Source organism: Pelodiscus sinensis, chromosome 3, assembly GCF_049634645.1.
Source record: "Pelodiscus sinensis isolate JC-2024 chromosome 3, ASM4963464v1, whole genome shotgun sequence".
In the NCBI taxonomy this organism is placed as follows: Eukaryota; Metazoa; Chordata; order Testudines; family Trionychidae; genus Pelodiscus; species Pelodiscus sinensis.
Window position 1 is genome coordinate 118,345,194 of NC_134713.1, and position 21,078 is coordinate 118,366,271.

At 43.7% G+C, this 21,078-nt stretch overlaps 1 protein-coding gene and 2 long non-coding RNA genes across 5 annotated transcripts in view; 2 read left to right on the forward strand and 1 right to left on the reverse strand.

The window, feature by feature from the left end:
• Window positions 1-5,481, forward strand: part of LOC142827947 (uncharacterized) — a 28,643-nt gene extending 23,162 nt beyond the window's left edge. The window contains exons 2-3 of one of the 2 annotated variants that reach the window (XR_012902765.1): window positions 2,645-2,761; window positions 5,354-5,481. This is a non-coding gene — a long non-coding RNA (uncharacterized LOC142827947). Of the gene's footprint in view, window positions 1-2,644; window positions 2,762-5,349 lie in introns of both variants that reach the window. The other variant, XR_012902764.1, reaches the window with a different exon arrangement.
• Window positions 1-21,078, forward strand: part of LOC142827948 (uncharacterized) — a 75,852-nt gene that overhangs the window by 24,724 nt on the left and 30,050 nt on the right. The window lies entirely within an intron of this gene.
• The window catches only part of RPS6KA2 (ribosomal protein S6 kinase A2), a 337,677-nt gene that overhangs the window by 15,279 nt on the left and 301,320 nt on the right, over window positions 1-21,078 (reverse strand). For both annotated transcript variants that reach the window (XM_075924624.1, XM_006134512.4), the window contains 3 exons: window positions 5,835-5,924; window positions 2,630-2,788; window positions 1,316-1,477 (listed from right to left, as the gene is read on the reverse strand). In XM_075924624.1, coding sequence (XP_075780739.1) covers window positions 1,316-1,477; window positions 2,630-2,788; window positions 5,835-5,924 — 411 coding nt within the window. The remainder of the gene's footprint in view (window positions 1-1,315; window positions 1,478-2,629; window positions 2,789-5,834; window positions 5,925-21,078) is intronic.

Below are 21,078 nucleotides of genomic sequence, written 5' to 3' on the forward strand. Positions count from 1 at the left end.
GGGCATGTTTGGTATAGCGGGGAGTGCAGTGGCCAAGGCTGCAACCGGGGAGAAGGGCCAAAAGCCGGGGGAGAAGCCTTGACCTCCCCTGGTTGGCAAACTCCATGGTTCAGGACTGCTCATGTCCCGAGAGTGCTGGACCACAGAGATCCTGCCCGTAAAAGTAAACATGAGAGTAACAAACAACTAACAGTCATCCAAGAAATAAACTTGTTGATGCTTCATAGAAGGACCAATATGAGTTTCAAGTCCTCAGTCACAGTGGGCAGCCAAAACAGTCCAAACAGGTAGGGGAATCAAAGCCAGAGCCATGGTTAAAACAAGGTTAGGGGAATAAAGAGGAAGAAAACTCGCTTAGGTTAGTGATAACCTGGAACTAGGGGGATCCAGTTTCTGTGACCTTGTTAAAGTCAGTTGACTTATCTCTGCTTCAGTTCCCCATCTGCAAGTGCTAAGGATAATGGCATTTCTCTGCTTCACCGAGGTGGTGTTGTAAGGATACAGTACATTTAAAAACTGGATGTGCTCAGGTACAGGGGCATATCAGTACCACAGATAAAGGGCCTTCCTCACATTCAACAGCATGTTCCTCTAAGAGTAGCCCCATGGATTTCAGTATCTCACCCCATGCACAGTTCCAAAAACTGTCCCAGATGGGAGATGTGATTAGGCAAAGAAGGAATTCAGTCATCATTTCACATAAAGGGTAAGAGCAGGATGGACTAAACTTAGGTAAGGAGAGTTCACTACACCTGTAACACCTTTTGTCATCTTCACCATAACCACACAGATCCTATCTGTTTGGATTACCATTTGATGCACTCAAGACCCAAGATGTTTTGTGGGCTGTATTTTTTTTTTTCAACTCCTGAATTCATAGAACCAATTAAGCCATTAGCAAAACTCCCCTTGACGTCAGTGGGGCCAGGATTTTATTCCAATAATTTTTTTCTTTAGATTCTTAATTAATCTTGGTTTCAATATACTTTGTCTGAGACTAAATTTGCTTGGATGAGGCACACTGAATGGGAAACCAACTTCTGACCTCATAGGTGAATCAGCTGGAGGAAAAAGAGATACTTAGTTGCCACTTTGGCTCATTACTTCAGGCTAGGTAAGTCCCCACTAGACATGGCTATAGGCAGTAGGGACAAGGGAAAAGCTAACCAACCTGGAGTGATAGGACAAGGCATCTGAAGCGTATCTCTCTTCTAATTCCTGTTTTATTCCTTTTTTAAAAGGCCGTGAGAGAAAGGAAGAACAAGGACAGGCACGTGTTTTTTGTTATAAAAATGTTTATGAAACACAATCCTACCTCAGGGGCTACGAAGTTGGCTGTGTAGCAAGGTGTCATGAGCAGGCCATTCTCTGCTCTCAGCTGTTTGGCAAATCCAAAGTCACAGATCCTGATGGAATCTGGGTTTCCTGACTCATCCATGTAGAGAATATTACTGGGCTTCAGATCTCTATGCACAACCTTTATGGGAAACAAATGAAAAATAAATAACATTATACAGTTTGTAGGCTTGGTTACCATTAGACATGTTTCCAGATCGTGGCAAGTATGTGTGTTTGGAGGAAGGGGGGGAAGAGTTCCTGACTTGAAAGATTTGGCCTTTGAAGAATGCTACTTTTTTTTTTAAAGTGAGCATGGATACAGAATTGCACGTCTCTGTTAAAATCAGAAATAATACAAATTGCATCCTCTACTGATAGACAAGAGGGAGGCAGATATTCCAGTGGAGAGGATTATATTGTAGGTTGGCAGAAGGGATTACTAAACAAATAAAATGCATCCCTCTTAAAGTAGAGGAAGCTCTTGAAATGTTTTAATACTTCAATACATAAAGAAAAGCGAGAAGTCATTTGAGAGTGAAGCTCTTCCTCTGGGTGCTCTTAATGTGAGTGCCTCAAGTAAAGACAGACATTTTTCATTTTTCTTCGTTTTCCTTTCTAAAAATCTTTTGTGTAGATTTGGTGTGCTGTGTTTCACTAGAAATGGCTGAGTTTCAGCCAAGAACAAATAAATATGATTTATGTTGATCAAGCAAAACTGTTACGCAAACTTATCCATCTTTGTACAAAATGAACTCATCCTGGGTATGATTGCAATAAGGAAAAGGTAATATTCAGGTCCGTCCAAAATGTTGCATTCCCCAGACAAATGGCAAAGGAAAGTACTTCAAAATGCTCTATGTAGGCAGCTCAAAGTTCAAAAGTTATATGACTAATACTATAAAAACCCTGACTCTGATTTGGATTTTTTATTGAAGAGCTCATATTTTCCCAAATGTTGCTTTAGATTCTACAATGATTGTGGTATGAAGAAATAATGTCCACATAGATTTGAAAATTAGAATCCTTGAGGTGAAAGGCATTACATAAATGAAGTTTTTGGTCTCGAATGGCAGGAGTGCTTTGATCCTGTTTCACAAACTGGAAACGCTCACTTTTAAATGTAATTATTAAATATTAAAACATTTAACCCTTTTCAATTTTTTTTTTACCTTTTGAATGTTCATTTTGGGCAAACTCTCCCATTTAATATTTATTTCCCGAGAAGCAGTATCAAAACTACTTTTCAGTTTTTACTAAGGTTGATATGGAGAACAGAGGTAATAATACTTACTCCTTGTGAATGCAGATAGTCCACAGTCTTGGTAATGGTGCAAAGGACAGCACTAGCCTCTCGCTCTGAGAAACACTTTTGTCGAAGGATTCGGTCTAAGAGTTCTCCTCCTCGCATCAGCTCCATAACCAGGTACACATATTTCCCATCATCATACACCTAGAAGAGCATGGGAAGCAATCATATCATTGATACATTAGACTAGCAATTAATGATCATTCTGCAATATTTTGTTGTGTTACTACAACAAGGAAACAGAAGTAAAAGGAAAAATGGATTTTATGCTTCTTATATTTAAAACAATGTAAAAAGTTCATTTTTTTTTAAATACAAGGAGCCAGGGGCAGATGATCGTTTTGTGGGGCCCCGGGCAGCATAATTCTGCGGGGCCCCCCTTTGCCACGGCGCATGCGCAGTGATGCCATGCGCATGCGCAGCAGCGCCACGGCGCATGCACGGGGCTTTCTGAAGCGTGGGGCCCGGGGCGGCTGCCCCATTCGCCCTGCCCTATATCCGCCTCTGCAAGGAGCATAAAATTAAATTTTCCAGTATTAGCTCTTTTTTTTAATGTCATGCAAAGAGGGTTAATAATTACTTCTCATCTCTGAAGCAATTATTCATCCTAACTTGATCTGCATAGAAAGCCAGTTTCATAATTTGCTGTCTAATCTGCAAAATATTAAACCAAGCTGAAGAAACAATGTCATCAAATGCGGCATGAAATCTTTTCTGATATTAGCCCAAACTTCCTCCCAATCATTTGCTCTCTTTCAGTTCTACAGGGTAGCCCTTGCATTTTTAAATATCAGTATTTGTCTTTTGTCTCACGAGCAGACAAAAAACCTGTATCGTGTTTAGCCAATACTTACTTACTTTACATGATGTGATGTACAGAATAGCTACGTCTAGACTGGCATGATTTTCCGCAAAAGCACTTTTTGCGGAAAAGCGTCCGTGCCAATCTAGACGTGGTTTTGGCAAGAAAGCCCCGATTGCCATTTTCGCAATCGAGGCTTTTTTGCGCAAAACAATACCGCATTGTGTACACTGGCCCTCTTGCGCAAAAGCATTTGTGCAAGAGGGCTGTTGCCCGAACAGGAGCAGCATAGCATTTCCGCAAGAACACTGACAATCTTACATGAGATTGTCAGTGGTCTTGCGGAAATTCAAGCAGCCAGTGTAGACAGCTGGCAAGTTTTTCCACAAAAGCAGCTGCTTTTGTGGAAAAACTTGCCAGTCTAGACACAGCCAATGTGCTCTGTTGTTCTGGTGAATAAGCTGTTTGGGTCAGCTGCAATGTAGGTTTACATTTTCATGTCAACAGTGTACCGAAAAAAAAAAAAAGTTTTTGTCCAAATGAGAATATAGCAATTTTAACTTCATATCCCTTTGATAGGTTGGACATTTATATGGACACGAATATCCAGTATTGTCAATGCTAAACTTTTTTGAAGGAGATACAAATCCTCATGCTTCCAGTTCTAAGGCACCTATTAAGGATTAGGATAAGATCTTTATGGGGACTGTGTGTGGTGGGCAGAGATCAAAGTAAGCTAGTGTGCCACTCTGGCAAGAAAGAGGTGTCATTCAGTTGGAGGAAACGGCACAGTGCAGTCCTAGTGCTTTGTACAGACTGCCACACTGAGCAGCAGGCAGGCAAGTTACAGGGTCGAGCTGTGGGTGCGCTCTCCCACTGATACAGGACTGTCCCCACTCCAAGGCTTCCCTCCAGACCTCATTTAGAGGGGAGGGGGGAAGGACTCAAGCCCAGCCCCCTAGATTTGTAAAAGGACACTACTTGCCATTCCCCTTCCTGTCACAGTGTGAGAAGAAATTACATAGTGTCTGGAATCTGAGTTCTTGGGGAAGTAGTGGAAGAAGCATCAGGAAAACCCCAACAAGATCTATATGCAATCTCCTAACAGTCAGTAAGATACGCACATGCAAAGTGCCAGCATTTTAGAAGCATTAACATTCTGGGCTTGGAGAGAACTCTACTGTGTTCTTATACCATGCTCATGACTAATCCCTGAGCACCCAGTCTCTCACTAGATCATTCCCAATTTCTGCAGTTTTTGGATAAATACACACTACCCTGTGTCTGTCCCCCTTAACGTTCTCCAATTCTTGGAATGGAGGAAACAGTGGAGAGCCAGAGAATGTCATTTTATTACTTGAAGTTTTGGAAGGCTACGTGATCACACTTTTTCACAGCTTCCCATCTTCCACTGGAAACAAGGGTTCTGAGCTTTGTAAATTCAATACTTCAGGAACTTCAACACAAATGAGCTCTCAGAGGTGTATTTTCTGTATGTCAACCGCTCAAGAGCATTTCACAACCCAGAAGCAGGCTTCCCCTTTTCCCTTTACTGCAATTTGTGAGGCATTATCTATATAAAGGGGATTTTAGCAAGAACATTTTCTAACAGGGATGCTACCAGTTGGATTCTTAGTGTTGAGAAGACTCAGGCAGTTTTCAACATTTGTATATCTTGTTGATTCAAGCTGCTCACAGAAGACAGACAACAGTACCAGAAGTCATTGTGTCACTAGCGCTCTGGTTAGTGCTGCCTTCAATGTAGCTGAGAGGTGGGGGAGGGAGGGTAGGAGTATCTTTGCTGAAGTTCTGTAGCATAGACAAGGGCTTAGATATTGTCTTTAATATTAAATGTTAAAATAAGGTCTCTTCTTCTTGTCTTTTTTGGTTGCTCACTTGCAAGACAGACTTTCTAGCACCCAAGAAAAAAACATGGGAAGCCCTACTTGCCTAAGTAACAGACAATGTCAAGTACCTGTTTTATTGAGAGACGGATTGTTAACAGTTACTGAACCCGTCATAACAAGAACAACTATCTACAGGACCTTCATGACTAGGTTTCAACAATCTATTTTAAAAAGCGCACAAAGATTTTTACTATGAAAAGTCTTTTAAAAATCAAATTTATTTCTATTGTATCTAGCTTTATGGGTCCTTTCATGTATGCTTTTAACTACTTGGTCAAACTGGATTTGTTCACTATGTGGTTTGCTAATCTTGTCATTTTTGTGTCTAACAATCTTTCAATGAACATTTTTTTTTCTGGGAGTCAAATGGCTCTCATTTTAAAATTAAAATGACTGAAAATTTAAAACAGTTTGTCAGTTACAGAGCAGGTATGCTTGATATCAAAAGGAGAATTGTTGAAAGAGCTCATAGACTACTCACATCTTTCAGAGTAATGATGTTTGGATGTTGCCCGTACCTCAAGAGAATCTCAATTTCTTCAGAGGGGTCTCGTTTGCTTTTATCAATTATCTAGAGTAAATGAGAAACAGACCAGTCAGACATCTGCTAACATCACCAAACACAACTATGTCTAATTGAAATGTACTAACGTTTAATAGTCTTCCCATAATCATTGTTCTAGGATAGGACAGCAAATGTTCTGCAGTACTAAGAACCACAAATGCAATTTGCCCAAAAACAGAGGGCACAATACTCAGCCTCTTTTTTATGCCAGCAACTGTTACCCACAATTGTGAGTCTGAGTGGTGTCAATTGAATATGAATTACTTGAACAGTGTCCTCAAAAAATAAATACCAGCTGCCTGCATTTGCTTCCTCCTTGCAAGATACATAGGAATTGCTTGACAGCTATGGTCTTCATTGCTGATTAACCTATAGAAGACATTCACAGTCATAAAGGAGATATAATGGACCTGAGTTGTGCCCTGTTGTATTCATTATTCTCTGTGTGTCACACCACCATATTGAACTAGAGGGTGTCCATGGGCCAGAGCAGGGATAGATGTCACCAGGCCCTAGGCAACATGGTGGTAGATGCTCAGCTTGAGGTTCCCTGGAAGGGGTGGGGCCAGCCCTCAGTGCTTCCTGGACAGAGCTCCCGGTGGTATGGCAGCGATTTAAAGGTCTAGAGCCCCAGACCCTTTTCAAGTGCCAGGCCCCAGAGCAACTGCCCTCTTTGCCCCCCTCCCATCAGTGGCCCTGCTGGGGGCTGAGCGTGGCCCTCCATTCTAGAGGAAAGCATCACCACTTTCTATAGTCAACACATACATGTATTGCACTGTCCACTAGCACAAACAGTTTGCCTCTGTAGACAACAGGTCTAAGGAAAACATTATACCTACTGCTTAAATGCCACCCCTGCAAACAGAACCTGCTGCTAAGACAGCATTTATTTCTCATCAACATTTCTCCCTGCTACACTTGAGATGTCAAAGGGGCTTGGTCACTTGCTCAACAGAGAGCATTGCTTTCAGTGCTGAATGTTAATTGGTTCTTCCTAGCTTATATGTAAATGACAAATATGAAACAAATTAAAAAAAGACTGGAAGAAATTAGCTTTACAGTGGAACATCAGCTGTAACTCTAACTAATGTTGCAAGATCTACTCCACTACAAACCTTATTTAAAAAAAAATTCTGGCCATGAGAAATTCAGGCCAAAAGACAAGACTTGTTTTTCCCTTCTGAAAAGTCCTGGGAAACCACCAGATGCACTTTTGAATAACAGGACTCTGTGAAAATATCATGTACTTTTTCCAAACTCATAACTTTAAAATTTTTGGTTCTTAAGACTTCAGACTTTTGATAGATGTAGTTCTGAGAACTAGTACCTGGTATAAATAACACAATTTCTTCAACTAAAAATTTCTTACAAATATTAACTTTCTTAACAATGATACAAATTAGTGCACATCAACTGTGGCATACATTTTCATTTATTGTGAAGATCAGTGCAAGGAGGTACACTTCTGAGGATATACCAGTGATTTGATTACGTAACAGTTGGTTCAGGCATTTTAATTATGTCAACTATTGCAGTGTGGGCCAGCAGTGAAGTGCACATTTAAGTAAATGCAGAGGGAATTTTTTTTTAAAAAACAAGCAGCATGGAAAAATCCTACTAGAAACTTCTGCTTAGAATTGTATTATTCATCTAACGTAGGGGAACCTAGACAGTGCTCAGAAAGACTGTAGCTATCCTTATTGAATGCTAACATGTGGGATCCCAGAGACATAATGTCCCGATTAATCAGTAAGTTTGATATAGAAAGGTATTCGAGGTACAGCTGGTGGACAGCTGAGGATGAGTGGATAGTAACCCTTTCTATATCCCTTTAGGCTTTATCTCCCTTGCAGACATGGTGAAAGGGGAGTGACGAATAGGTAGGGTCCTGCGCACTGATTGCCTGAAGCATTCACTTTTTACCAGCCTTTTTCTATGTAAGCCTGTAAAAAGCCATTAAGAGCTTTGCTATCTCTACAGTAAAGCTACCATACTATCATGTAGTACACTTCTTGTATGTGCATACACTGTCCAGGTCTAATTCTACCTCCTTTTGAGCTGGTGAACAATGTTGCAAGGCGGGGCATTCACCAGGCTGGACAGATGAGGCAAGGGGAAAGGAAAATAGGTAGAAAGGCATATGCCTTGTGTGGTGTGGGCCTAAAACCAATCACTAGCTGGGGCTTTAGCATTAGACAGGCCAGTTTTAGAAATATGCATGGGAAAGTCAAATGAACAATATGGGCCAAGGGAAGTGGTACCTCAGACTCAGATAAGCTTCTAGCTTACATCTGTATACAATGGTTGCAGCGAGGGACACCTGGCATAAAAGGTAGCATGACAGTATAATTTAATAATCCCTCCCTAGAATCAGACTCCTCAGTCTCATTCAGAGTTGCTGAATGGCAGGAATTGGGCCGTCCTTCTACTTGGCCAGCATCTGGGTCTTGAGTCCTAGCGGAATCCTAGCTTTCGTGGGTGATCTCTTCTTGGTAGTTTCTCAGTGACAGCTGGCCATGTTTATGGTGGGGAAGAGAGTAGGCAGCACCCCATAACATTCCTTGGTTCTGGGGACATGTATTTGTGAAAAATCAAGTCCAGCTCATCAAAAATTATGTGTCTTCTGCTGGATTTCTTCCTGGCATCCTTGGTTTTAGTATAGGTCACCCTGTGCTGTTCATTTTTTAAAATCCAGCACCAGTTGGCATTCTGGTCATGAACCCTCATGCTAAGAGAATGTCAGTGAACAGAACTTTATTATGGAAGCTGGCTTAAAAATGTTCTGCACTGATGATTCTCTCCAGAAGGTAATGGGATACAAAGTTCTCAGTGCAGCTTCAAACCGCCACTCAAGGAAGGTTGCAAGGCTTCTGGAGTTATAATGGCATACTCAGTTTCAGGAATAAATGGGAAACATCTGGTCCTTTTGCCAGCTTTTAAACGGGGGACAGGGCATCTAGTCAACTTGACCCCAAAGCATACGAGGGCATGCAAGTATACAGCTGAGTCGGTGATGGTCACCTGCAAAGCAAAGTTGGACTGCTATTGGAGGACTGCTAAATCCATAAGCAGCAATGCTGTGGGCACACAATGGACCCAGATGAGTTTGCTCTGCAGGAAAGTTAGGTAAATTTGAAATAAGACTTCTGAGTTAAAGATAAATGTGGAAGTTGTCATGTGTACACCTTTTCAAATCAGATTAATTTGACTTAATCCACTTTAAACCCTGCTCTGGCTACGTAGACGATCCCTTAGACCAGGGATGGGGAACCTCAGTCCCGGGGGCAGGATGCGGCCTCTGGCTTGCCTGGATCTGGCCTCCAAGGCTCAGAGCCCCCCAGCAGTGGGGAGTCTGGTGCTCCAGCCCCACCTGCTTCCGCACCCTGGGGCTGCAGCACACAAAATCTATTAGCCTGGACCCCCCCATAGGTTCTGGTAGGGGAGGGAAATGTGGGGAGTGTTTTTCTTTCTCAGTTGGGGGCCATGTCAGTGAGGATTTTTTGTTTTTGCTTCTCACAGGTGTGATGTGTAACCGCCCAACTATTTTTTTCTGTGGGTCAGCAGTCACCTACCCAAAAAGTTTTCCCACTCCTGCCTTAGACTTTTCCTCTGCTAAGAGAGATCAACACTCATCCTGATCATTTTGCATTTCCTTTGAGACCATATTTCTTACACAGTGAGAGTCTGGTCTTTCTCCATCTCTCCCCATATGAAATCCCATGAGCCATTTCTACTCTGTATGTAGGGGATGAACTTTTTTCATTAAGGACATTCATTTTGAACTGAACTCTAGAAAACACTTGTGAGAACGCGCACCAGTGTTAAAGTAAGAGACTCCTATTGTCTCTTTCCGGTGCTGGGGTTTGGAATAATATGAAAATGTGCCTCTAGTTTTATTTCTCTGTGGCTTTTGTGGTAAACACCACCAAGCCAGAAAGTTACACAGTGTATCAGTAGTTTAACTGAGAACATACTAAATGCTCTGTGGTGCTTTTGGAAATCAGAGCTAAAAACCACAAAGGGTTAACTATTGTACTTCAGAAATGTAGGAAAGTGAGCCTCAGCCATTCTTAATAGATTTGTCTCTGTGCTAAATGATCAGGGGTTGATGAAAAACTCACGTGTCTTAATTCTGAATAAAGCATTTCTTCAAGAGAATGGGTTCAGTGCAGATGGTGTAGAACATCTCTTGCTCCTTGACTAATACAACCTTCATATATTTAACTGGCTAGCTGAAGACTGGTATATTTCCTTCCAGGACAAGTTTAGGGAACAAGTTTCATGACATTTTAAAACTAAAGGATGATACTGAATCTTCCTACTTTATCTAGGTTAGCAAGCAAGGCCAAGTAAGAAAAAAAAAATCACAATTCTAATTAAGTCATATAATTTCAGCACATAGAACTTGCATGGGCTTGTCGGGCCTTACTTGTCAAATAGGAGTTCTATCTATGGAGGGTTTACAAGATCAGAACTTTAAATTTTAGATAAACAAATGGTAGCCAGTTCTGCCACTCTTACTTCTTGAGAGAAATCTAACTAAACGTTTCTGGGGGTGGCACCGTGATTTAACACCAGCTGTGCTGATACCATCAATTATGGCAAGACTCTTTCAAATGCAGACATTCCCACTGAAACTTGCACTTGCACAGAGATGTACCAGATTCCCAGGGAGTGTGACAGGTGCATTATACAGCACTGAAATCATTAACAGAGCATGGAAGGAGGGACCAAAAATATCTCCCTTTGATTAGCACCAGGGAAAAGATGCCAGCAGTGCAGAGAAAGCATAGGGGAAGTAGGAAAATATTCAGGTCGTCACTTCATGAAGCTGCTTTATGTTGTATAATGTGCTTTGAAGTCCTTTTAAGAAGCTTGGTTGGGGTGGTAGCATGGGTTAAATAACATTTAATACGGTTGTATGTATCAGTATCATAATATTATTTGTAAGTGCTTTAAATTAGGAATACAGAAACAATTAATTCCATGTTTTTTAACAGACTATTTTATACCTCACATCTATGGCACATTCATGACACTCTGATATACTTGTTCCTTTAACTGCAGACAGGCTAAACACCAGTTTTGAACAAAAAAGGTGTAACTGTGTGTGCTGAAATTTTAAAATGTTCATCTATAATATTAAATTCAAAGAGAAGTGACAACGATAGAACCTTGCAGTCCTGTGCTGCTGGTTTCCATTTCAATCATATTTTCTTCTAAAAATAAGTCCTATTTATGTCAAGCATTTGTTTCATTTTGGTTCCTTTGTATTTCAAGTTACTCAGGCTGGGTGAAAATCATGTCAGATGTGCTCACATTATTTAAAAGGACATGGTATAATATTACATTTAAGATATCTCAGAGGAGAACTAATCCAAGTCTAATAGTTCTGGGACTTGGGGTGGGATGAGAGGGAAACAATTTGCTCTTTTACTAGGTTTGATTCATTTCAGGGGGTTCACCCACCTCTTGGTTAAACCTTTCAGAAAAATAGTGGAATGAGTATCTTTAAAACAGATTTAATTAGCAGCAAAAACAAAAACATGGCCATCAGACAAGATGTGTGGGTGGAGTATAAAGCTCTCTGAACACAGAACATTATTTCCACTACTTGCTGACTCAGTGTTTACAATTTTAGCCTGCAATTACAGCCCTATGACTTAGCCCTAGTTTGGTGGTTTCTATTTTCCAAGCAATGTACAAATATGAATTAATTCACAGAGACCCTCTCCTTGTGCCCTGGGAAAGGATATTTTATAGAGAAAGACTGTTCAGTCTGGGAGCTTCAAATGGGGAGAGCTTGGGAGCTGGAATCAGGAGACCTGGGCTCCATAGCTTGTTCTATCATGGTCCTGCTCAGTAACCTCACTACTGCTCTTAGGCTCAGTTTTCCCATCTGTAGACTGGGGAATAATACTTACCTTCCTTTATAAAGCCCTATAGATGTTAAGTGGTTTTGATATGAGGAGAAAATTCTTAAAGTAGCAGAGTTCAATCTTTATAGGCATAGTTGGGATTATGTTTTTGAATATGCACTGCTTTGCATTTATCAGCGTTGAATTTCATCAGCCACTTTGTTACCTAGTCACCAAGTTTTGTGAGATCTTTTTGAAGCACTTCACAGTCTGCTCAGGCCTTAACTTTCTTGAGCAATTTTGAATCATCTGCAAATTTTGCCATCTCACTGATTACTCCTTTCTCCAGATCACTTATGATTATGTTGAATAGAATTAGTCCCAGTACAGACCTCTGGAGGACACCACTAGTTACCTCTCTCATTCTGAAAACTGACCATTTATTCCTACCCTTTGTTTGCTGTCTTTTAATCAGTTACTAACCCCTGACAGATTACTTTACTGAAGAGCCTTTGGTGAGGTACTTTGTCAAAGACTTTCTGGAAATCTAAGTACCCTCTATCCATTGGATTCCCCTTGTCCACATGCCTGTTGATCCCCCTCCCCCAAATAACTCTAGTAGATTAGTGAGGCCTGATTTCCTTTTACAAAAAACATGTTGGCTCTTCCCCCAACAAATCATGTTCATCTGTATATCTGACAATTTTGTTTTTTACTTTAGTTTCAATCAGTTTGCCCTGTTCTGAAGTTAGACTTACTGGTCTGCAGTTGCCAGGATCACCTCTGGAATCTTTTGTAAAAATTGGTGTCACATGAGCTATATTCCAGTCACTTGGTACAGAAGCTAATTTAAACGCTAGGTAACAAAGTATAATTAGTAAGTCTAACTAGCAATTGCACATCTGAATTCCTTCAGAACTTTTAGATGAAAGCAATCTGGTCCTGGTGACTTATTACTGTTAGGTTATCAGTTTGTTCCAAAACCTCAATCTGAGCCAGTTCCTCAGATTTGTCACTCAAAAAAATGTCTAAGGTCATGTCCTCAGCTCTGAAGACCAGTGGAAAGAATTCATTTAGTCCCCCCCACCCCCCCCCCCCCAATAGCCTCATCCTTGAGCACTCCTCAAAAAGACATAGCTTTTCAACTCCAGAAAACAGAAAAAATGCAGTATTTCTATTGTCATTCTTTTCTGAGACACCAAAAATCCTAAGGTCTAATGGTTCAGTAAAAAGTATTTATCAATCAAAGGATGCTTAGGTTGGTAGAATAGCAACAGCATAAGTAGAGCATATGATGCCATTCAAAAAGCTCCATACTGGAACAGATTTGGACTGAGTTTCTCACCCTTTGTGGAAGATTCTGGATTTGCACATGGGCCCTACTTTTCAAGAAGCATTTGTGTATTCCTCTTTAAAATTGGGAGACAAGAACTGCATAAATTGTTCCAGTTACGGTCACACTGAGGCTATGTAAAGCAGCACTAATACTCATTAATTAGTTAATTGAGTGTGATAAACCCTATGTACTATAATAGAATCTGCTTGCAGAAGTGTGTGTATGTATGTGTGTCTGTGTGAGAGAGAATGAAATGTATTAATATAGTTTCCTGTTTCAATGAAAGTGCTTTTTCATAATCATAATAAAGGATGGAGACAGATTTATGTTAACTTGCTTTTTGCTAAGAATGTTCAAATTTTCATGTTTTCCTCCTGAGACATATACAGATCACTTTCATTGCATTATAGTCCAAAGAGGGGGGGGGGGGGGAGGGGGCTGGAGAGAGCAGGGGATTTATTCTCCTTGGAAATATTGGCACATACCTGTTATTTGATGTGTTTTGGACCATTCTAAAGATCTAAGGCAAAAGATTTCCTTTTCATAAGTAATCTCTGGAAGGGTGCAATTAGCACACAGACAGTGAGATTACATTGGAGACAAGGAAATCATTCTAAACTTCTTTCCAGCGGGGTGTCAGAATTTAAAGATGGGGCTCTTGTGAACTGTTGGCAGCACTTAAACTTGTCTATATTAAAGTCCCCTAGGATGGAAATACAGAACCAAATCCCAAAATTTTTGTCAATGCTTGGTGCTTGGAATAAATTACCTTTGATACTACACAGTTATGCTGCATGCTAGATTTGATTAACTTACTGTGAAGCCTGTTTTAGTGTTAAATTTGAAAAAGTTTCTTAAAATTGCCTTGATCTTGCAAGCTAAGAACACAGATAGATCTTGGATTCTGTTCAGAGGCCTTTTGAAATCAGTGGGGCTATGTGTAGTCACTTGCTTCTAGGAGCAGGCAAGATTGGCCTAGTGAAAAGATACAACAAGCCTGAGATTTTTTTTTCCACTGAAATTCTTGTTATGCTTCCTAGCGGTCAATTTTTTCCATGTGTGGTAGATGCCTTGTAGCCAGATACACATAAAGGCAGTCCCAATAATACAGAGACCTCAACAATCAATCAGACTTGAAGACAACTAGGCAGATTTTTTCCCCTTTTTCTGCTTCAGTAAATAACTATACACATTCTTTTTTCCTCAGAAAGAATACCAAATAAATGCAGCAGCCTACCAGACAGTGTTAGAAGGCTAAATTTATCTTGGTAGTTATTCACAGCTTTCTGCACTTAGTAATAAACTCTTGATATAGCTGCAGGTTATGAGAAGAATATTGTGCAGTGATCTACATTTTATTGAGTACTGTCTAGCTTTCAGACTAATATGCTTTCATGCCTACTCAGGTCAAGCATCTGAAAATCACCAGGCTACTACTATGAACATTAATGGAAGGGAGGAGAAGGTTAATTATATATTATTTGGGCTTTCTTCACTAGATCACTGCACGCACATACATGTATTTGGGGGTACTGATCACAAAGACCCTGCAATAATAACATGTCATTCTATTGGGTTAACAACATTTATGTCTTGATGGCTTGTAGACGCTGCCTCTCTATTTGTATTGTATCTGTACAGCTTAAGCAAAATGCACCTTTCTCCCAAATCAGCCTATATCAAAGTAAACAGAAGTGGCTGCATCCACAGGATACTTACTAATTACCAGTGTTACAAACTTGAAATGAGTGTCATTTTATCTAGAGAAGGGCCTGTGCTATAAAACTACAGGCAGTCCCCGGGTTACGTATAAGATAGGGACTGTAGGTTTGTTCTTAAGTTGAATTTGTATGTAAGTCGGAACTGGTACATATTGTAGGGGAAACTCTAGCCAAACATTTTTTTTAGTTTTGGATAGCATAGGGAAAGGTTAACTCCCCTCTAATGTTTGTTTTGCTGTCTGTTCCCCTGTTCAGAAGATTTCACATCTATTTCTGTCCCTGTGACAAACTCAGGACTAAAGGAAAGTGATAGAAATGTAGCCGTGTTAGTCTGGGGTAGTTGAAGCAAAATGCAGGACAATGTAGCACTTTAAAGACTAACAAGATGGTTTATTAGATGATGAGCTTTCGTGGGCCAGACCCACTTCCTCAGATCAAATAGTGGAAGAAAGTAGTCACAACCATATATACCAAAGGATACAATTAAAAAAATGAACAAATATGAAAAGGACAAATCACATTGCAGAACAGAAGGGGGATGCGGGGGGGGGGGGGGGCGGGGGGGTGGGAAGGGGGAGGAAGGAAGGTAAGTGTCTGTGAATTGCTGATATTAAAGGTAGGGAGAGTGGGATGTTTGTGAGTTAATGGTATTACAGGTGATAATTGGGGAAACTGTCTTGGTAATGGGTGAGAAAGTTCAAAGTCTTGTTAAGTCCTTGTTGGCAAGTGTCGAATTTTAACATAAATGACAGTTCAGAGGATTCCCTTTCAAGTGCAGATGTACACTTTCAAGTACATCTGCACTTGAAAGGGAATCCTCTGACCTGTCATTTATGTTAAAATTCGACACTTGCCAACAAGGACTTAACAAGACTTTGAACTTTCTCACCCATTACCAAGACAGTTTCCCCAATTATCACCTGTAATACCATTAACTCACAAACATCCCACTCTCCCTACCTTTAATATCAGCAATTCACAGACACTTACCTTCCTTCCTCCCCCTTCCCACCCCCCCCCCCCCCCCCCGCATCCCCCTTCTGTTCTGCAATGTGATTTGTCCTTTTCATATTTGTTCATTTTTTTAATTGTATCCTTTGGTATATATGGTTGTGACTACTTTCTTCCACTATTTGATCTGAGGAAGTGGGTCTGGCCCACGAAAGCTCAGGACTAAAGGAGTAACTCATCAAATACCAAACAGCTCTGCACCATGCTTTGAGCTAATAGCTTTATTTCCACACACCACCCAGGGTTCTAGGAGGAGGGTCCTTTTTTTGCTAACACAATGAGGCCAGCACTTTGTTTGTTTTGGTGGAGTCTTTGTTTGCCCAGGGAGCCCAGCATGTATAGGGGGAGGAGGGGCGGAGAGGCTGCTTTTGTCTGCTGTTTGGCAGCCTGTTGCTCAGGGGAGGGGGCAGCCTGTTGCTGGCAGGGGGGGAGGGGCGAGGCGTGCAGGATGCGAGGCCGCGGAGGGGGGGGGGGGCAGCGGGCGTGGGGAGGCACTTTTCCTCTGCCCGGCAGCTCTGCGGGATCCCTGTCCCTGTGGCCAGCTGCTGCAGGCAGAGGCCAGTTGGAGCCGGCCGAAGAGGAGGAGGAGGTGGATTCTAGGACCCAGGTGAGCGAGCCCCGGGGACGCTGCTGCGCTCCAGGAGCCCGGCATGTATAGAGGGGAGGAGGGGCAGAGAGGCTGCTTTTGTCTGTTCGGCAGCCTGTTGCTCAGGGGAGGGGGCAGCCTGTTGCTGGCAAGGGGGTGGGGGGGGCAGCGGGCGTGGGGAGGCACTTTTCCTCTGCCCGGCAGCTCTGCGCGACCCCAGTCGCAGCCGGCCCGAGGAGGAGGAGGATCCTAGGACCCAGGTGAGCGAGCCCCGGGAATGCTGCTGCACATGTGCGGGAGTTACCTCACCCCGTTCGTATCTAGGGATCCGACGTAAGTCAGATCCACGTAAGTCGGGGACTGCCTGTAGTCTCTATTTGCAGCTTCTGGTGAAGATGGCATGTTGGGGCAGAAGGGTTATGGCTGCAGCACTTACTCCCGTCTGGCTGTTCTCTACAGGAGAAACAGCCCCTGTGGCCTAGCACCAGCCAATGTAGTTCAGAGCACTCCTTTAAACCAGCGCGATCCTCTGCAGCCTCATTTCAGCCCTGGACAGTTATCTCTGCATCTAGCACCATATCTTCATTGCTATGTGCATGCAAGAATCAAAGCTGAAAATCAGCAACTGTATATAAACAAAGAAAATTTTTCTTCAAGAGTTCTAATTTGTATCAAGTCTCTGCAGTGTTTTCAAGTGTCTGATTTGCTGCTCCCTTCTCTTGTGGACGGTTTCCTTTCTTCCCTGAAATAAAGCTCTGAATCTGTTTTGGGGATTTCATACCAACTGCCTTTCTTTTTCCTTTAGTACAATATCACCCCCACGCCATGCCACCCAAGCATTTTTCTTTACTTAATTGACTTAATTTCTCTAAATGCTGAGTTAATTTAATGAAAATCAGGTCAGTCTATTTTACTCCTTGACATGACACCAATATAATCCTTACAAATATGCTCCACAAAACCAATCCCTCTTTCTGTTTAAAATCCCTGGACATCTGCTATACCTGCCTTTGCAAATGTATTCAGTATTTGAAGACTCTGAGCCTGAGCAGACATCTATAAAATGAGAGATGCGTTCATTTTTCCAAATCGTTTCCCTTGTCCCTATGCCCTCCCAGGGATCTCTGAGAAGTCAGTGACATATTGGAGAAATGGTCTCAAACTACAGAAATGATCTGAGGTAAATAGGAAGAAGTTCAATAAGGAAAAATTCAAAATACTTCACTTAGGAAGGAACAATCCGTTGCACATGTACAAAAGGGGAACTGACTGCTAGCAAAGAGTTCTTTGGAAAGAGATCTAGGTCTAGAGCACACCACAAGCTAAATGAGAGTCAGCAGTCAAAAAAGCAAACATTATTCTGGGATGTATCAACAGGACTGTTTTAAGCGGCACACAAGTCATTCTTTGGCTCTAATCTGTGCTGATTAGGCCTCATCTGAAATATTGTGTCCATTCTGGGTGCCACATTTCAGGACAGATGTGGACAAAGTGGAAGAGTCCAGACAAAGATGTGGACAAAGTCCAGAGAAGAGCAACAAAAATTATTCAAGATCTAGAAAACCTCTCCTAATTAGGCAAGACTGAAATAATTGGCTTTAAGTCTGGAAAAGAGAAGACAGAGGGGATGTGATAACAGTTTTCAAATACAGGCAGTCCCCGAGTTACGCAGATCCGACTTATGTCGGATCCGCAGTTACGAACGGGGCACTTCCTCTCCCTGGTCTCCAGCAGACCAGGGAGAGGAAGCAAAGTGGCGGAACGCGCGGCCAGCTGACAGCCCAGTCACGTCTGGGCTGTCAGCTGGCCGCGTGCTCCGCTCTGCTCCCCCCTCTCCCCCCCTGGTCTGCAGACCAGGGGGAGGGGGAGCAGAGCGGAGCACGCGGCCAGCTGACAGCCCAGACGCGTCTGGGCTGTCAGCTGGCCGCGCGTTCCGCCGCTCTGCTGCTCTGCTCTGCTCCCCCTCCCCCTGGTCTGCAGACCATGGGGGGGGGGGGGAAGCAGAGCGGAGCACGCGGCCAGCTGACAGCCCAGACGCGTCTGGGCTGTCAGCTGGCCGCGTGTTCCACCGCTCTGCTCTGCTCTGCTCCCCCTCCCCCTGGTCTGCAGACCTGGGGGACGGGGAGCAGAGCAGAGCAAAGCCACGGAGCCCGAGGGCAGCAGGATAGCCACGCGCGTCTGGGCTGTCCCGCTGCCCCCGTGCTCCGCGGCTTTGCTCCGGACGCCTGTGGTACAGCAGCTGGGGCGCTGCCGGTTGGTCCCGTAGCGCCGCTCTGGGCGCCACTGGACCAACCCAGCAGCACCCCAGCTGCTCTGCCCCAGGTGTCCCCAAGTCAGCAGCTGCTGAAAATGACCAGTGGCTGACTACAGGAAGCCCCTGCCCCGGGCTTCCTGGAATCAGCCGCTGATCAGTTTCAGCAGCGGCTGAATCTGGACGCCAGTTCCGACTTACATACAGATTCAACTTAAGAACAAACCTACAGTCCCTATCTTGTACGTAACCCGGGGACTGCCTGTACCTAAAATTTTGGTATAAGGAGGAGGGAGAAAACATTTTCTTCGTAATCTCTGAGGATAGGACTAGAAGCAATGGGGTTAAATTGCGGCAAGGGAGGTTTAGGTTGGACATTAGGAAAAGCTTCCTCTTAGGGTGGTTAAGTAATAGAATCAATTGCCTAGGGAGGTTGTGGAATCTCAATCACTGGAGATTTTTAGAAGCAGATTAGACAAATACCTCATACCTCCCATGAGTGCAGGGGACTGGACTTGATGACTTCTTGAAGTTCCTTCTAGTCCCATGATAACCTGTATTGATACTGCCAAACTACACACCAAACAATGAACCTCTAGCAACCATTTTAGTTTTAATTCTTTGTTAACTTGGAAGTGACCTCAGAAAAAGACCCGGGGAAAAATTATAAAAGCCCTTAATTCTCATTTTTAGAAGTGAGGGTACGTCTACACTACAGCGCTAGTTCGAACTAACTTAGTTCGAATTAGTTAATTCGAACTAAGCTAATTCGAACTAACGCATCTAGAACTAAAAACTAGTTCGAATTAGCGTTTTGCTAATTCGAACTAGCAAGTCCACATTGAGTGGACTCTGAACAGGGCTTAAGGATGGCCGGAAGTAGTGCCGGCAGGGCATAAGAGGAGGACTAAGAGCATGGAGATGCTATCTCAGGCTAGCCGAGGGCTACGCTTAAAGGGTCCCGACCCCCACCCCGGACACACAGTTCTAAGGGGTGCCCCGCTTGCAAAAAAGTTCTGGCTTGGAGTGCCCGGAGTACCCACACTGGGCACATCACACCACTCGGCCATCAGCCCGGCTGCACTTGCCGCAGGCTGCTATCTGGGGAGAGGGTGTAATTGGGGGGCTGCAGGAGAGCTTCCACCCCCAGAAGCCCGCAGAGCCAGCCCAGTCCTCCCCATCGGGGGCTCGTACCCCATTCCTCCCTCACCTCCTTCCACTTACCCTTCCCTAGCCCCCCTTCTTATTGATGTACAAAATAAAGATAACGTTTCTTCCAACATTGACTCTGTCTTTATTGAACAAAACTGGGGGAGACTGGGAAAAGGAGGTGGGAGAGGGGAAGAGAAAGGCTGGGAGAAGGGAGGGCAACTAACATGATCAGGGGTTGGGAACAGGTCCCAGATGAAGAAAGGCTACAGAGACTGGGACTGTTCAGCTTAGAAAAGAGGAGACGGAGGGGGGACAGGATAGAGGTCTCTAAAAGCAGGGGTTGGGTGGAGAGGGTGCATTCAGAAAAGTTCTTCCTGAGTTCCCATAAAGAAGGACTAGAGGACACCAAAGGAAAGGAATGGGTAGCAGGCTTCAAACTAGTAAGAGAAAGTTGTTCTTCTTCATAAAGCAAATAGTTAACCTGCGGAACTCCTTGCTGCAGGAGGCTGTGAAGGCTACAACTAGAACAGAGTTGAAAGGGAAGTGAGATCAAGTCATGGAGGTTGGGTCCATGGAGTGGTCTTAGCCAGGGGGTAGGAGTGGTGTCCCTGCCCAAAGTTTGTGGAAGGCTGGAGAGGGATGGCACGAGACAAATGGCTTGGTCACTGTCTTCGGTCCATCCCCTCCAGGGTCCCTAGGGTTGGCCACTGTCAGCAGACAGGCTACTGGGCTAGATGGACCTTTGGTCTGACCCAGGACGGCCATTGTAAGCTCAGGGCTCAGGGTCGGGGGTCTCAGTGGACCCCCTTGATTTTCATGCACACCTGCTCCTGGGTGGCCAGGCTGGCAGCTCTCCTGCCCTAGCCGGCCACTTTCCTGTGCCTAGTGCGGAGATCGTGGACAAGGTCCACGATGTCCGCACTAGCCCAGGAAGGTGCCCGCCTCTTGCGGTCCAGGGCAAGCTCCCGGGAGCCGCCAGCCTGGTCCCGGGAAGAGGGGGTGGGCTGGGGGACATCGGGTGGGTGGCTCTGTGCCGTGCCAGGTGCAGGGTCTGCTGGCTGGGTGCTGGCAGGCTTGCACCTGGCACGGGCACCGTAGCCAGCCCGTGCCCCTTTAAGGGGTCCGGGGCCGGGAGGGGGGCATAGAGTTTCCCTGGTGTTGGCCAGAGTGGCCACCAGGGAAACCTGGGGAGGGCTAGCCTCCCACTAGTTCAAATTAAGGGGCTACACACCCCTTAATTCGAAC